This window comes from Globicephala melas, chromosome 4 (assembly GCF_963455315.2).
Source record: "Globicephala melas chromosome 4, mGloMel1.2, whole genome shotgun sequence".
In the NCBI taxonomy this organism is placed as follows: domain Eukaryota; kingdom Metazoa; phylum Chordata; class Mammalia; order Artiodactyla; family Delphinidae; genus Globicephala; species Globicephala melas.
In genome coordinates, this window is record NC_083317.1 from 34,554,577 (window position 1) to 34,572,579 (window position 18,003).

The 18,003-nt window shown below is 34.9% G+C and overlaps 1 protein-coding gene and 1 pseudogene across 2 annotated transcripts in view; both read right to left on the reverse strand.

Annotated features, from left to right (window-relative positions):
- The window catches only part of GBE1 (1,4-alpha-glucan branching enzyme 1), a 290,841-nt gene that overhangs the window by 94,645 nt on the left and 178,193 nt on the right, over positions 1 to 18,003 (reverse strand). For both annotated transcript variants that reach the window (XR_009563687.2, XM_030860958.3), the window contains exon 8: positions 3,171 to 3,286. Coding sequence is in view for 1 of the 2 variants with exons in the window: in XM_030860958.3 (XP_030716818.1) it covers positions 3,171 to 3,286 (116 nt within the window). In the remaining variant the exon portion in view is untranslated. The remainder of the gene's footprint in view (positions 1 to 3,170; positions 3,287 to 18,003) is intronic.
- On the reverse strand, positions 13,331 to 14,089 carry LOC132597188 (large ribosomal subunit protein uL18 pseudogene; annotated as a pseudogene).

The window sequence follows — 18,003 nt, forward strand, 5'->3', positions numbered from 1 at the left end:
TTGATATGTATGTTCCTATTACCATTTACTTAATGGTTTTGGGTTTGTTTTTTGTAGGTCCTTTTCTTTTCTTGCTCTTCCTACCTACAGAAGTTTTATACCATTTGTTCTAGAGCTGGTTTGGTGGTGCTGAATACTCTTAGCTTTTGCTTGTCTGTAAAGCTTTTGATTTCTCCATCGAATCTGAATGAGATCCTTGCCGGGTAGAATAATCTTGGTTGTAGGTTCTTCCCTTTCATCACTTTAAATATGTCATGCCACTCCCTTCTGACTTGTAGAGTTTCTGCTGAGAAATCAGCTGTTCACCTTATAGGAGTTCCCTTGTATGTTATTTGTCGTTTTTCCCTTGCTGCTTTCAATAATTTTTCTTTGTCTTTAATTTTTGCCAATTTGATTACTATGTGTCTCAGTGTGTTTCTCCTTGGGTTTATCCTGTATGGGATTCTCTGCGCCTCCTGGACTTGGGTGGCTATTTCCTTTCCCATGTTAGCTATGTTTTCGACTATAATCACTTCAAATATTTTATCGGGTCCATTCTCTCTGTCTTCTCCTTCTGGGACCCCTATAATGCCAATGTTGCTGCGTTTAATGTTGTCCCAGAGGTCTCTTAGACTGTCATCATGTCTTTTCATTGTTTTCTCTTTATTCTCTTCTGCAGCAGTGAATACCAGTATTCTGTCTTCCAGGTCACTTATCCAATCTTCTGCCTCAGTGATTCTGCTATTGACTCCTTCTAGTGTATTTTTCATTTCAGTTATTACATTGTTCATCTCTGTTTGTTTGTTCTTTAATTCTTCTAGGTCTTTTTTTTTTTTTTTTTTTTTGCGGTACGCGGGCCTCTCACTGTTGTGGCCTCTCCCGTTGTGGAGCACAGGCTCCAGACGCACAGGCTCAGTGGCCATGGCTCATGGGCCTAGCCGCTCCGCAGCACGTGGGATCTTCCCGCACCGGGGCATGAACGGGCGTCTCCTGCGTCAACCACTGTGCCACCAGGGAAGACCCCTCTTCTAGGTTTTTGTTAAACATTTCTTGCTTCTCAATCTCTGCCTCCATTATTTCTCCTAGTTCCTGGATTATCTTCACTATCACTATTCTGAATTCTTTTTCTGGAAGGTTGCCTATCTCCTCTTCATTTAGTTGGTTTCTGGGGTTTTATCTTGTTCCTTCAACTGGTACATAGCCCTCTGCCTTTTCATCCTGTCTATCTTTCTGTGAATGTGGTTTTTGTTCCACAGGCTGCAGGATTGTAGTTCTTCTTGCTTCTGCTCTCTGCCCTCTGTTGGATTAGGCTATCTAAGAGGCTTGTGCATGTTTCCTGATGGGAAGGACTGGCGGTGGGTAGAGATGGCTGTTGTTCTGGTGGGCAGAATTCAATAAAACTTGAATCCCCTTGTCTGCTAATGGGTGGGGCTGGGTTCCTTCCCTGTTGTTTGTTTGGCCTGAGGCGACCCAACTCTGAGGCCTTCCCGGGCTTTTTGTTGGTACTAATGGTGGACTCTGGGAGGGCTCACACCAAGGAGTACTTCCCAGAACTTCTGTTACCAGTGTCCTTATCCTCGTGGTGAGCCACAGCCACACCCCGCCTCTGCAGGAGTCCCTCCAAGGCTAGCAGGTAGGTCTGGTTCAGTCTCCTATGGAGTCACTGCTCCTTCCCTTGGGTTCCGATGCGCACACTACTTTGTGTGTGCCCTCCAAGAGTGGAGTCTCTGTTTTCCCCAGTCCTGTCGAAGTTCTCTAATCAAATCTTGCTATCCGTCAAAGTCTGATTCTCTACAAATTCCTCCTCCCGTTCCCAGACCCCCAGGTTGGAAAGCCTGATGTGGGGCTCAAAACCTTCACTCCAGTTGGTAGACTTCTGTGGTATAAGTGTTCTCCAGTTTGTGATTCACCCACCCAGCAGTTATGGGATTTGATTTTATTGTGATTGCACCCCTCCTATCATCTCATTGTGGCTTCTCCTTTGTCTTTGGATGTGGGGTATCTTTTTTCATGAGTTCCAGTGTTTTCCTGTCGATGATTGTTCAGCAGTTAGTTGTGATTCCAGTGTTCTAGCAAGACGGAGTGAGAGCACGTCCTTCTACTCCGCCATCTTGAAGAATGTCTACTGTCTCAGTATTTGTTATTATCCTCATCTCAAAGTGGGAAAGCATGCTAAGTAACTCAGAATGTTTTTCTTTACCATTTCTTGGACCCTGTACCCATAAAAAGCATATCCCATATCCATGGATTTCAGTTCATTTCACCAATTCCACAATTCCTTGGATAATACCTAGCCCTCAGCACAGCGAGGTTCTGCTGGGGCATGTAGGTGTTTTAATCTAGGAGAGGATATTTTTGAATTTTGTATTGCTTGCCTTTTTCATCCCCTAAGTCAGCTTCTCTCCAAAGTGGAAGATATCAATGAAATCTGTCATGTCTTATAGATTCAACTTCTTCCCTAGGAATGTTTCATGTGGCCAGCATCTTGACTGAGAGCAGCTAACAGCACACTTTGAATATAGCATCTTTTCTTGGCAGCCACTTTTTGATTTATACTCTAAAGTCAATTTTTTGGATTGGTTGTTGCCAGTAAATATTTGGTCATTAAAAAAATAATAATTATTCTCCATGTTATCAATTGAAGGATTAGGATTCTGTGATCCCACTTCTCTGTACAACTTTTTAACTGAAGATCTTTGATCCATATTTTTAATTACAGATTAATTTACAATTTAATTTTAACTGAGCACATCTATATTTAAAATATACATATTTTCTTCAATGTTTAATATGCAAAGGAACCCATACATTAACACATGTTCTCATTTATTATTTTTGTTATTTATTTTTCATTACAAATGCTGTCATGTTCACAGCCTGAGGGTGCTGTAATAAATGGTATCCTTAAAAAGCATTTTTAAAAGAATGCTACATATTAAAGAGAGCATATTATTAAGTAGATATATTTCAAAGAAAATCATTATATTTTATTTACTTATAAGATGTATTTGACCCAATCTCTTGCCAAAAAGGGATCAGAGAAAAGACATACACAATGGAACTAATAAAAAATCAATCCAACAATAATGGCTACTGCAGCGACATAACTGAACCCCAAGCCTGGTTGTAATCTTCCAGTAAAAAATAAAATAAAATCATTAGTTACATCTGTAATGTATCAGGTTACCTACCTATTCCATGGTGATGATACAGCATGGATGTAACACCATCAAAACGAAATCCATCAAATCCATATTCTTCCAACCACCATCTTATGTTTGACAGAAGAAATCTTAAAACTTCCCAGCTAAAATATTAGATAAATATATATTTAAGCATAATGTATATAGTATTTTCCTTAATTCTTATACATCATTTGCTAAGAGTAATAATTAAAATCAAAATCTCTCTCTTAGGAATCATGATGTTCAAAGAAATATATCACATAAACAACAGAAAACTACTAAGATTTACCTCATTTGTTTGATGAAATTCATTCTAATAGGAAAATGTGCTAAATTTCTTTAGCTGCAAAATCACTCAATATCTGAGAAAAACCTAAGGAAAAAATGTGTCAGTCTGGTCCAAAGTGCAGGGACTCTGTCTTGTTCAATGAAAACATACAGTGATTACTACACAGTATTGGTTACTAAAAAAAGGGAAAAAAAAAGAAAAAAAAAACAAAAACACAAAGTCTGTCACTTATCTCTGAATTTTCATCACGATTTTTCATGTAATATAACCACAGTTACGTAGTTTCTCCTTTCAGAAAATATAATTTCATTATCAATAGAAAACTGCTTTCAGCCTTCAGTGTTTGCTTAAAATATTTCCTTATTCTACAGTTTAAAACAGATATAGTTCAGAATAAAAAGTAAAATAAAAAAGAGAGTTTTAAAATCAACCATATGATAAACAGTATTATACTTACTGGACTTGTTTTCTGAGGGTAAAAGAAGGAGACCTAATTACTAGAATATACATGTTTAATAAAGTAAAAAGTTCTACAAGTTAAAGAGTCCTATATCCATAAAAACAGAAAGAAAACAAAGAACTGTTATAACTCAATTAAAAACACCACATGAAACGAGGCTATTTTGGACAATTGAAAAGAAGGCATCATCAATTAGTATTTTTTTTTTAGTCACACAGTTATGGTTGAGTTCTCTATCTCATTATAACTACGGTCTTAAGACTCTAATACCTCATTTAGTTTAATGACAAAGCAGTAATAGTGTACACAATTCCTTAACCCATTTGAAATTTATGTACTTTTTTTAACCTTCAATATATTAAAGAGCCATCTGACATAAGTGGAGATTAAGTCATCACAATCAACTCCAGAATTGTAAATCAAAACTTTGGGGCAAGATGAGTATCGTTGGTAATTAACTGCTTTAAATAAGTTACTTTGAGTTTTGAAAACTTACTCAAAGTTAAGAAATGAAAAAAAAAAAAAGAAATCCAAGCAATCCAGTTGATATGAAAGGGAGCCCGGAGGTTCTAGATTGTTAGGTCCAAGCCATGATGAAGGCAGAATATACCAATGTTTCTATTAATGCATATTCATTTAGGGTTTAAAGAGAAAAAATTCTGTTTAACAAAAAGAAATGAATAGATCAAAATTGCTCTATTTTTTTGAAGTTTCTTTAAAATTAATAAACTTTATTTTTTAGAGCAGTTTTGGGTTCACTGAAAAATTTAAAGGAAGCATGTCTATACTTTTTTTTTAACAAGGTTGCTATATGAATATTTCAGAAAGAATAAATTTGCATATCAATAATCCTTTCTAAACAATATTTTGAAAAGGTCATACTTTTCTCATTTGATTGGTAATGTATATTTTACTTCTGAAAGGCAAACTGAAAGTTATTTTTAGCCCAAAATACCTCAGAGTAGGACCAAAACCTGTTTAAAAACTAAATATCTTGGGTAGATGTATGAAGATATGAATATGTAAACCAGAGTTCACAGACTGTCCCTGGGCCTGATCTGACATGTATTACTGTTTTGTTTACCTTGCAGAAGGCAGTAGACCCTTGAACAACACAGGTTCGAACTACACAGGTCCACTTATATTTTTTTTCAATAAATATACAGTCATCCCTCCATATTCTTGGATTAGCATCCTTGGATACAAAGCGACCACAGTATTCATTATACTATGCCACTTTATATAAGGGACTTGAGCATCTGTGGATTTTGGTATATGGTGGGGCTCCTGGAACCAATCTTCTGGAGATGTTGAGGGACAACTGTACTTTCAATTTTCAGTTTGAATTTCTGAAGATGGAACATGTACTTTCTGGTTCCTCCCAGTACCTGCAACGCCACATTTTCATACCAACCCTACTGACACATTTACATCACCATCTTGGGCTGGTGGACATTTACTGTCAATTTCTAACATAAATATTAGACATTTATGTTAGGCAGGTAAACACATTCAAATGTGAAAACTGCATCCTAATATCTACAGAGATAAAGTAAGAGAAAAGAAGAAAAAAAGCCAATGATATTGCAATTCAATAAAAAGCAGAAAAGAAGGTGATGTGAATCTAATTATTAAAAAGAAAGTACTGTGCAATATCACATACTTGATTAAGGGCGGAGTTACTAAATGTCCTACTGATTCCTGTTATTACAATATTTAAACTACCTTCTTCTTGACCAAAAGGAGTTATAAAACTATATTTAACATACTTGGCTGTAACTATGTGAGTAGACAGATTCTTGGTATGAGTAAATAGAAAAAGAATTTCCTGTGATAATCAGAAAAGAAACAATAATGAAAATGGAGCATATAATTAAAATGTTCAAATGGGTTAAAAAAATACTAAATTCTATCCTATGGACCTCTAAAATTCTCTTAACCTGAAACAAAGTCTAAACAACATAAAAATTCTTTAAAAAAATCACCACAAGATTAAACAGATAGGAACAAATCAAATTTGTAGTGCTTTCAAAATAATCCATTTTATTATATTTTATGAATATGTAAATCATTAATAAAACATAAAATAGATGTGTAGTCTGTGGAGATAGAAAAGAGATTCAGTTGACCCTTGAACAATATGGGTTTGAACAGTGTGGGTCCACTAATACGTGGATATTTTTCAATAAATACAGTATCTGTATTTTCATTTTACAGATCTTTAAATTAGCGAACTGTGGGGAAAAGTTTGTGTTCAATTAGAGATCACAATATGTGGAATCAAAAGAACTATAGTTTGAGTCCTGATTCTAATCCAAACTGTTTCAGCTTGAGTGAGTCATTTATCAATACTTTGTTTGTGAGGCAGAGATAGCAGATGTGGATTTCAACTGAGCAGGGGTATGTGCATCTAAACCCCAAGTTGTTCAACGGTCAACTGGACACAAAATTTTACAGGGGAGTAAACTATCTAGAATGAAAATAGTAAAGAAACAAACTCTAGAACATTTTGTTTTTTAACAAAATTTTGGGAAATACATTCAGGAAAAAAATCACATCTAAAATTTTCAAGTTAGTAGCAGTAAATAGAAAGCAAAAGTTAAAAGTATTAATTCTCTGGTTATACATATTTTTTAAAACTAGATTATTTTAAAAAGTTAGTAAAAAAATTGATCTTATAAAGGTAACATTTTATAAATAAATAGCCTTTGTTGTTCAAGAAAAAATAAACTACCAGTGCAGGAAATAGGGGGAAAGACAGACTCATAATTATGTTCCCAATATTTCTGTAGTCCAAATTTTCTCTTATCATTTTAGCATGATAAATCCAGACAGATAAATTCACTCTATAAACTCAGTGTCCTAATAAAACTAATTTAAAACACAGGTTGCTTGCACTCAGATCACAAAAATTGGGGCTTTCAAGACCTAACAAGACAGAGAACCAGGAAGACTGAGGTCTGAGTCCCTAAATAACCAGACCGTACACGTGAGTAATTGCATGGACACAATCCAGAACTCAAAGTTGAAAAACAGCAGGTTTTAGAGGCTTTACAGTATCACTGGAATAAAGATGTAGCTTTCTTTTTTTTTCTTACACTATGTAAACATCTAACTTAATGTTAACAATGTATTCAATTATTATATAAATATATTTATCCCAGGTCACTGAAGTTAAATTACAAGAGGAAAGCTGTGCCGGGAGCCCTCCAGACAACATCCAGATTTAGTGATTCATTAGGGGACCTACAGGAGTAAGCATATAGTCATGCTCATGGCTATGATTTATTACATACAGTAAAAGGATAGAAAGCAAAATCGGTAAAGAAAAAGGTGCATGGGGCAAAGTTCAAAGGAGTCTAGGTGTAAACTTCCAAGAGTCGCCCTCTCCTGATAGTCACACTTAATTCCTCTGACAACAAACTCACAACACTTGTGAAATGTCATCTACCAGGGAAGCTCGTGAGAGACTCAGTTCTCAGGAGTTTTACTGGGGGCTGGTGAAATCTTAAATATATGTTAAAAATCTAAATCTAAAGGACCTCCAGTTGAGGTACTCTGTTTTGCACCCTACTTTTCAGCAGTCACATGTACGATGCAATTATTAAGCTTATACATGAATGAAATCGTTCACTGAATCTAAGCTTTGCCTTATAAATAGAACACCAGAACAAACTTAAGGAATATATATCAGTGAAAATATAGATTTCTGGAAGACGTCTATTACTAATCCTACTATCATAAATTTCAAATTCAGCACCCATAAATTGCATTTTTCCTTCTTTGAGGGGCTGAGAAGAAGAGTTAGGATATATTCCAAATTATGACTGAATTACAAATATTACTCAATGTGCTCTGTAGTAATAAATGAACTGAATCATCTCAATTGAATGGTTTGCCTTGAGTCAAAGTAGGAAAACGTCTGGCAAAGGGTACGATAGAAAAGGCAATTTACTTTTTCTACTTCAAAATGTCATCAGACAGCCCATGACACAGTTAATATATCCAGTTGATTAGAGTCCCATAAAAATATAAAGCAGAATTTAAGAGTACAGTTTTACTTTGGTTTGTTACAGCAGACAAGGTGGGGTTTTGATTTTAAGAGTATTCCACTGACACAAGGCTTTTAAAGTCTGTCCTTAAAAACCACAAAGTAGCCTAGTTTCCAAACAACTGGAAGAATTTGATGCTAACAAATATATACTTAGGGACCAGCTTGAATGTATTTGAGAAGTAACCTTTTTTAGTTATTAGCTTTCTATCTTAAACCAATTAACACATAAATTAGAAACAAATACTATGTCATATATACTGCCTAAGATCGATTGATTAGCTTACTCATATTTTATGAAGCAAAAACAAAATCCCTAAAATCCAGAAAAAGATAATGAAATGCACTGACTTTCCTGTGAATCATAAACCACTAAAAATGTTGAAATCACAGGTGTCTGATATAGAAACTGAATATGTCAATGAAAAATATATAAATTTAAGGATTTCTGGCAATCAAAATAATCAGTCTAATTGGTTTGGATGTCTGAAATATTCAACCTGTAATCAAGGAATGATGATTTATTAAGATAATTTTGTCACACACATAATTCTAATATTAAGGTTTTTAGGAAATATCCCTAAAATCAAAAACTGTTGATTTGTCTCACATTCTGCCAATGAACTTTATAATGAAATAAAATATAGTCAAATTTTCTTGGCAAGCAAGTATAATCAGATGTAACCACACTTATTAGATGAAGTTACATTTTGTAATTCAAAACTATTTGCCTAATGTATTTATTTGTGGCCCTGAATAACTTCTAGAATTTTCAAAATCAGCCACTTAGACCACTGGATGTTACTAACCCCACTAATATTGCATACAAATAAATAGGAGACATTTTTAAGCAGTGGTCAAATATCAAAATATGAAGAAAAATTATATATTCCTCTTAGCTATTACAAAGTCTTTGAAGCTGAATGGCTATTAAAACATACATCATAAAACCATAAAGCAAAAGTTACATGTTTTGATCTGGGTATTTCAACTGAGGCAGCAGATTAACCTTAAACAAAGAAAGTACTTTGAGACTTTTTCTTTTATAGAAAAATATGGCATGTCAAATAGAAGGATAGAGTCTTGAATCACAATAACATTTTTTTTTAAAGGAAGATACTCTTTTTAAAGGAAACTAACATTTTTTTAAAGGAAGATACTAAAAAGCAGGTAACATCTTACTACGTACTCTATTTTTAAAAATAAAAAAACCTCATCTATCAGTATAATTTTACTATAACTAGTCAATAAAGGGAAAATGCTATAGTTTTGCTTTTTACTTTGTCAACAGAAATTATACTGTCAGTCAATTGGAATTGATTGAGAAAAATTTTAAACATCAAAAAGTGCAAAAAGTGCTTATTCATATCTCATACAACATAATAGTGTCATCTATAACAAAATGTATCTAGGTCTTTAGACAGTATATTGAGGCAACTGTATATATTAATTTCAAACAAAATTAGATAGCAATAAGCACACAACTTAATGAGACAAAGTATTAATTCAACTACTAAAAATCTGTAATAATATAAATTTCAGAAATGGGTTTTTATTATAAAATATGATTTTGAAGTTTTCTTTTCAATATCACGTTGTTTTTTTTATTTCAACCTGTACAACTTTATTTTATTTAAATTAATATACTGTTTAATCATATTATATCCACTGAGCCCTGGTTATCTACATTCATTATTACAATAAAACATTTTCTTCCCCTTAAGGCCTAAATTGTACTTAGCTTATTAAATATTGAATTAAAATTACCTCCATTTATATTATCTGTAAGTTTAATCAGGTATTCTCTAGGAAATAAGTAGAAAAGGATGGCATATTATACTTTCATATGCTAAATGTTTCCAATTATACTTTTCCTAAAAAAAAAAAAATACTCGAGAAATGTTCAAGTCTCTCTTTTCTCTAAATTTATATTCTTAACAAGCTTGGTTACCTTCTCAAGTAAGATGAGAAAAATGCAAACTTCAAGGGGAGTGTGTTTGTCCCTGTGTATGTGTGTGCATAGGAGTGGGGAGCAGAGTGGTAAGGGACCAGCAGTGAAAGCAAAAGTGATTTTCAGTCTGATACAAAAAAAGAGATAAATCTAAAATAACTAATAACCCACTCTGGTAATGATTAACTACTCTGAATGATTAAGAAATTAATAAGTTTTCATACTATTTATTTTTATTTATTTATTTATTTATTTATTTTGCGGTACGCGGGCCTCTCACTGTTGTGGCCTCTCCCGTTGCGGAGCACAGGCTCCGGATGTGCAGGCTCAGCGGCCATGGCTCACAGGCCCAGCCGCTCCACGGCATGTGGGATCTTCCTGGACCGGGGCACGAACCTGTGTCCCATGCATCGGCAGGCGGACTCTCAACCACTGCGCCACCAGGGAAGCCCCATACTATTTATTTTTAAATCAGTTTCTATTTCTTTGCTTTCTCATAAAGATTGTTACCAAAGGTGATTTTTCAAAGCATTAGAGCTTATCAAATATACTATTAAAATTTGGACAAAACTTAGATCTTTTTCAAAGTTAGAGGGCGCAAAAAAGCTGAGCATCTCAAGGTCCAGAAAGCAGAAAGCCAAGCTAAATCATCCTCTATAATGAAACATAGGGGAGGTATTATATGAAATTATTACATATCTCATCTGAACAAGGCATTGCTCTTCTACAGAACAAATCACTATAGGTTAGCTAATTACATATACATACATACAGGTACACAGATACACATCCATCTTTTCCAAACAAGGTTAAAAATTCAACCTTACCTATAGAATGAAAATAATTATTGCTCCAGATCAAAACTGACAGTGACTTAAACATATAGAGATATACATTATTGGCAAATATTAAACTATAATTGGTAATCAGATTTTAAAAGCTTATTTTAATGGTAAAAGTTTGGAAACATTAACTATTTACATATTTCTCATTTTTCAATTTTTCTCTTCTGATTGATTTATTTCTAATAGATTAACTTGATATTTAAGTGAACTATTATAATATTTCTATTGTAGAAAAATAACTCATAAACTTGATAATTTTCCATCACTGTATTAAAATTTGTAACTAGATATATAATGTTTATTTACTTATATTTAACCAGCTTCATTTCAAAAGACTGACTTGAGGTAACTTAAAGATAAATACATCTAGATAGCATCAAAAATAAATGAGAAAAATACAAGTGAAGGAGAACAAAGATCTGTAGATAAACAAGTATAAAGCATCTGGGAATTAATTTTCTTTTCTAGTCCAAAATAATTATGATTTTATAGACTATATTGACTACAAGAGGATTTTCCTCGACTATCAACCCTAAATAATTAATATTTTAAGACAACATTCAAGAAAAATACTATTATAGTTTATATAAAGTTACAGATATTTAGAATACTAAGGAAGTTGCAATGCAACAATGTACTCTGAGACCAAAAATGGATAAGCACTCTGGGGAGGAGATGAGTTGGGGAATACCAGTTGTATAGGGATAGAGATAAGGCAAGGGAAAAAAGAAGCACCTAGTTCTTCAGAAAATGTTATGTGCATGCCTGTGTGTGTGTGTGTGTGTGTGTGTGTGTGTGTGTGTGTGTGTGTGTGTTCGGGGGTGGGAAATTGAGGAAAACTGTATGGGAAGCTGCTATTAATCATATTTAAATTTCAACTATCACTCCTTCAGCAGTTTTCAAATTTGCACTAACCTTGTTAAATAAGATATAGTTCTTTAATGTCTATTTGTACACATTCCTACAAACAAAGGGAATTAGCATTTAGCAGGCTGGCTAGAATAGAACAGAATGGAGAATATAGTTGTTATATAGAAAAGAAAAAGAAATTCAAATTCATTGAATGTCTACTGGCTTCTAGAATTCACACATTACATAGTCTCACTTAACAAGGCTGTAATGTCAAGTGTGTTTCATGGTTGGAGAATCAGAGTTTAAAAAGTTCAGGGTCACCCAGCTAATAAGTACAGGTGGAACTCAACCTTTTGAGTCCAAAACCTCAACTCTTAAGTATAATTGGATAGTGCTACATTCAGCATGACCATGTATAAATTAATTTTTGTTTTTGGCAATTTCCTTGGTACAATAATTTTTTAAAACCACATACTCATAGCTCCAACATGTGGTCATGTCAGTTGTATGAACTTGGGCAAGGTACTTAACTTCTCTAAGCCTCAGTTTTCTCAACTGTAAAATGGAAGATAATTTCAGCACACTCCTGAAAGAGGATTAAATAGGATAATGTGTATGATGTGGTTAGCAGTGTTTGATATATAGTAAGGATTGATTAAGGGGAGCATCTATTGGATAATAAACAGATTTTAAATGTATTTGTTTACATGTAAATTAAATATAAATTGGAATAGACCAATGGGTTATAATACTTATAATTCTTTTATGTTGAAAATAAATATTCTTAAAGATAAGCACGTTTTGGCTAATATCAAAACAAAATGAGCTTTTTTTTTTCTAGTTGATTCAGCAGTTGAGTTGTTACACATTCCTTAGAGGATTCCGACTTCCATGGCCACCATCTTGAGCCTTATTTTTTAATTCTGCATTTATTTTTTCTGGAGTAGTGTGGTGTTTACTTATTGGTGCATTCAACAAATATTTCTTGAGTACCTGCTTTGTGCCAGGCTCAATGCTAGGTGCTGGGTTTACAGTCATGAATAGAATACATACAACACCCATTTTCATGGAGCTTAGAGACTAACGGGAGAGACAGACATTTTACAAATAATAACACAAATGCATTTAATTACAATAGTGATTAATAACACAAAGAAAAGTATGGTAGTATGACACTATAATGAGAAAGGATCTGTTAATCTAGTGTGGAAAATATGAAGCTAGGCTACTCAAAAAAGTGATATTAAAGGTGGAGGTCTACAGGATAAATTGGACAATATATCATGCAAACTTACTGGAAATCACCATAAATTTAATTCAGGAAAGCTGTCAATCCATTTCTGACAGGCATAGCAAGAATACCTTTGTATTACATACTATCAGTTCTATAGTGTAATCTTTAACATGTGACCTCCTTTAAAAATCAATTCTAATACAGTCAACACAATCAGATTTTGTGGAAAGCTATTTATTAAATTAGCCATCAAATAAACAGGTGAGAGCACGAAAAAATAAGAGATGAACATTTTTTATGTGATAATTTTGTGTGGTTGAACCTCTCATATAATACTCAGCTATTCACTTCTGAAATGTTTGAATCGCATTTCTCCAGAATTTTTCTATTTTATTTATTTATTTGTTTATTTATTTAGCTTGGTCAATAAGTTTATTATTGTCTTTATCTGAAAAACCTTCATAGAAAATTGTGGTTTGGTTTATCAGCTCCCAGCAGCTCACTCCTGAGCTCTGAGGAAGCTTGCCTTCTTCTGAGCTACTCCATCTTTCTTTTGGGCATTTGACATTCTGAGATGGTTCTACTTCTTCTTTTAACCTTCTTTCTTGGGCTTCTTCTCATAGACTGGATTCTCTCCTACAGCAGCATGAGCTTTCTTATAATCTCCTCCATCGTGTCTAGAGTCACATTGTTCTTTATGTATTGAGAGAATTATTTCCTGGAAGCATCTTCACCTTCTTCAATCAGGTAACACAGACAATCTGCAATGTTCTGACCCATGATGTGCTTCCAGTGTACTTCTGCAATGGATTCCTTGCTTTCTGAATCATAACCAGAGTCTTTTGGTACTGTGAGGGACAGAGAAGCCTCCATTCACAGCTCCCTTCAGGGCCCCCAAACCTTTATTTCAAGTAGTAGTTCTGGCAAGCCCTGCATCCAAACAGCAGGTGAAGGCACCAGGTTGACCATCAGTGCTTTCTGCAATGTATCCATGAGAGTTCATGAACATAAGCTGCACAAACTATCATATCTCCTTCTATATGGAATAAGCAATCTGACAAATGATATCGCTCTCGGTTATACGAACTATCATCCTATATTTGGGTTTCTTGTACTTATTTTTACCCTGGATTACCATGCATTTCTGAGCACAGTCATCAGCTTTAACCTCTCGTCTTCTTCCAAATTCCACTTGGTATCTCTTGAAGTAGGCCTTATTCTTGATAACTTTAATAAACCCCATCCTGCAGAACAGAGACCTGTGCCCACCGCTAGCCACAGACCTGCAGATTCAGCACCTCTGAGGGCGGCAGTGGGGTGGGAGTGGAGAAGTGGCCGCAGCCCGAACTCAGGCACAGTAATTAGCCAGAATTTTTCTCTTTAAGGAGAACACCTCTGGGATAATTTTCTTTCTAGCAAGATACATCTCTGGAAAATTCCCACTTCATGCTATAGTCTCTTTCCCAATTAAGGCTCACGCTTTTCTTGAATCCTGTCCAAACTATTGCCCCCTTCAGCTGAGACTTTGCTCTTTCTATCAGTTTTAAGAAGCCATTCCTTTTTTCCCTTGCTCTCTGTGGCTCCTTAATTCCTAAACTAGCTCTCCATATGATCTCTTCTTCTCTTTCTTTTCCTTTTTCTTTTCTAACCTCTTTTTCTCTCTTCCTTTTCTCTCTTGTCAGCCTCTCTTCCTTTTAAATTGTCATTGATAAGGCAAAAGTGAAAGCCCATCAAAAAACTAGCTGTTGCTTGAAATCATTAAATAAATAAATATATTTACTAATTTTGAAAAAATAAAGAAAGCAAGTGCCTTGGTTTGATGCAATTTACGAGAAAATTGTCAGACTTCACGTAATGAACATCAAGGAAGCATTTGTAACACACACACACACAAATAGCACTGAGTTAGGAGTCAAGAAAACTATTCCATCTGATGTTGTAAAAATCAGTATAAGCACATAACCTCTCTGAACCTCAGAGTGATAAGCTTTGACAAGAAGTTATTAGATTATTTGTTCTCCTTCTAACTTAGGATTTAATAAACCTTTTATTAAAGTGAAAGATTAATTCAAGATCAAAAATTTTCTGAGCTTCAGGATACAGAGTAAATAATTTGAATCACTCCACTATATGCTAACATAATCCAGACCTAAAGGTTTATTACATCAAATAATGTGTTTTAGGCAATCACAGAATTCTAGATGATAGGGGAAAATAAACACACATACTCAAAAACACAACCATTCAGCCTCCCTCCCGAAAAAAAAACAAATATAAGAACTATTACCCATTCCTCTCCTATCCAAACTCTACCTATTACTCAAGTCTCAGCATAAGCTTTGCAGAATCTTCCTGACAATTCCTTAATTAGTGTAAAAGAAAATAGGAGATAAACTGGTTCATGTAACCAGTCTTCCCAACACAACAATAAATGTCTATGTGGTAGGAATCATGTCCTATACCTTTGTAAAATTAATTTTAAACAAATTGACCTGAACTGAATTAATAAGGTACATAGAAAGCCAAGAAACTCAAATAAAATCCAACATTAACTCTGAAGTAGTTAAAAAAACCCAAAAAACCTAGTATACATTACTTAGGAAACTGTGTTTTCAGAGTCATTGAAATAGGAAATGGAAATTAAGAACAAAACTCTTGACTACACTGGCATAAATGTAACTTAAATATACTTTTGTAGGTACTTCAGATACCTACAAAAGTGGCTATGTAATTAGTATGATGTAGGCATTTAGGAAGATATTTTCACGAAGAAAACTAAATAAGAAATTATTTACTTGGGATGCTCAAATAAGATTATCCTCTTCCTTTTTCCCCACAGTTTACAATCTTTGTTTAGGGGCCTTTTACAACATGTTTACCACTATGAAAAGTAAAATCATTAAACTCCTCACTAATCATATTTCCTTATTAATGCATGAATTTGTTTAAGTTTTAACACACATGGGCATTCATCTGAACATATACCCCAATTAAAAATATATATATATATCCAGCCTCTAGTTAGAACAAATTCAGATTGGCCTCCACGTATAGCCTACATTGGAATAAAAATGCTTATGATTAAATATTGAAAATTTCCCCAAATGTTAGATAAATCTCTGGTGACGACAATAAAAGAAAGAAACCACAAAAACATCAGTATCCTTAAGGAATCATCAGCTTCTTTTTGTTTGCTCCAGTTATAAATTTTGCATTTGCACATGGCTGCCTAGATTTTCAAAGGGTTCTGCAATGATTAATTTAAAAATCTACCTATATTGCTGTAATATAGCCAAGAACTTTTACATATGTATAATTTATAATATTCATATCAAGGACAGATTAGTGGGCAAAATAGAACCTCCAATAACCAGGACTGTTATTAATGCAGAAATGGGTAAGCATCACCAAAATATGACTACTCAAAAAACAGACTTCTCAAACTTAGGCAATTTTATCCCCAAGAATATACAGAAATACACATAAACAGTGGTGCATCTTCATGAGAGTCAATTTGACCTGATTACTGTGAAGTAAACAAAATGAATTTCTAAAAATTCTAGTAATTATAAATATATATTGAATGCTTATTAAATGCTGGACCTTGTACAAAGAGCTTTGTGTGAATTATTCCATGGAATTCCCACAATAACCCTCAGAAGTGTGCACTACGACAGGGATTGGCAAACTTTTTTTGTAAAGGGCCAAGTATAAACATTTTACACTCTGTGGGCCACGCACAGTCTATGTCGCAATGATTCAGCTCTGCTGTTGTAAGTTGTAAGAGATCACAGACAATATGTAAAGGAGTAAGCATGACTGTAGTTCAATAAAACTTTATTAACAAAAACAGCAGCCAGATTTGGCTCGCAGGCCATAGTTTGCTAACCCCTGCAATTAAAACTCACATTTTGGGCTTCCCTAGTGGAGCAGTGGTTGAGAGTCCGCCTGTCAATGCAAGGGACATGGGTTCGTACCCCGGTCCGGGAGGATCCCACATGCCACGGAGCGGCTGGGCCCGTGAGCCATGGCTGCTGAGCCTGCGCGTCCGGAGCCTGTGCTCCACAACGGGAGAGGCCACAACAGTGAGAGGGCTGCGTACCACAAAAAAAAACACAAAAAAACCCTCACATTTTACCAGTGTCCATATGTAACTTTCACGGGGCCACACAGCTGGCCAGTGCTGAAGTCAGAATTTGAACTCAGGTTTCTTACTGCAGAATCAAAGTAGCTTGCTACTATGCACATCTGCCTCTTGACAGCAACTTAAAGAGCTAACTGTAGTAAAATAAACACAAATATATTCTGAAGTAAAAGGCAAACTGACAAATTTGTAAAAGATAAAACAATAGATTAGAAGAAACTTCACATCTGCAATGGATGCAGGTCCTGGGGAATAAAAGCTTAGGCTCCTCAGAATATCAGATGTCTGGTGAAAATTTTGAGAATTTAGCCTATGCTTACAAAATTAACTTTTTCTTTTTTTAAACACATGGGCCTAGAGATTTATTTGGGGGAGGTTTTTTTTTAAAGAAGATGCTGGGGGTAGGAGTTTATTAATTAATTAATTTATTTTTGCTGTGTTGGGTCTTTGTTTCTGTGTGAGGGCTTTCTCTAGTTGTGGCAAGCAGGGGCCACTCTTCATCGCAGTGCGTGAGCCTCTCACTATCGCGGCCTCTCTTGTTGCGGAGCACAGGCTCCAGACGCGCAGGCTCAGTAGTTGTGGCTCACGGGCCTAGTTGCTCCGCGGCATGTGGGATCCTCCCAGACCAGTGGCTCGAACCCGTGTCCCCTGCATTGGCAGGCAGATTCTCAACCACTGCGCCACCAGGGAAGCCCCCAAATTAACTTTTTTAAAAGGTCCCCAAATTATCTTAAATTTCCATGGTTTCAGGATTCTTTTTCATATATAAAGACATAGGATGAATTGTCAAAGTCACCCGCCCAGAGTTTTATATATATAGTTATCAATGCCCAGGCACTTTGCAAATGTACAGCGTGCCGTCAGGTTGAGATTAATGACCCACTTTCAGGTCAAAATCCTGTCCAGTCAGAGTGACCTGGCCCTATTAAATAAGTCCCATCTCACCTGGGATAAAATCCACTCTATAGTCCTGGCTACAAGGTCTGATACAATCAAGCACCAGTCTAATACTG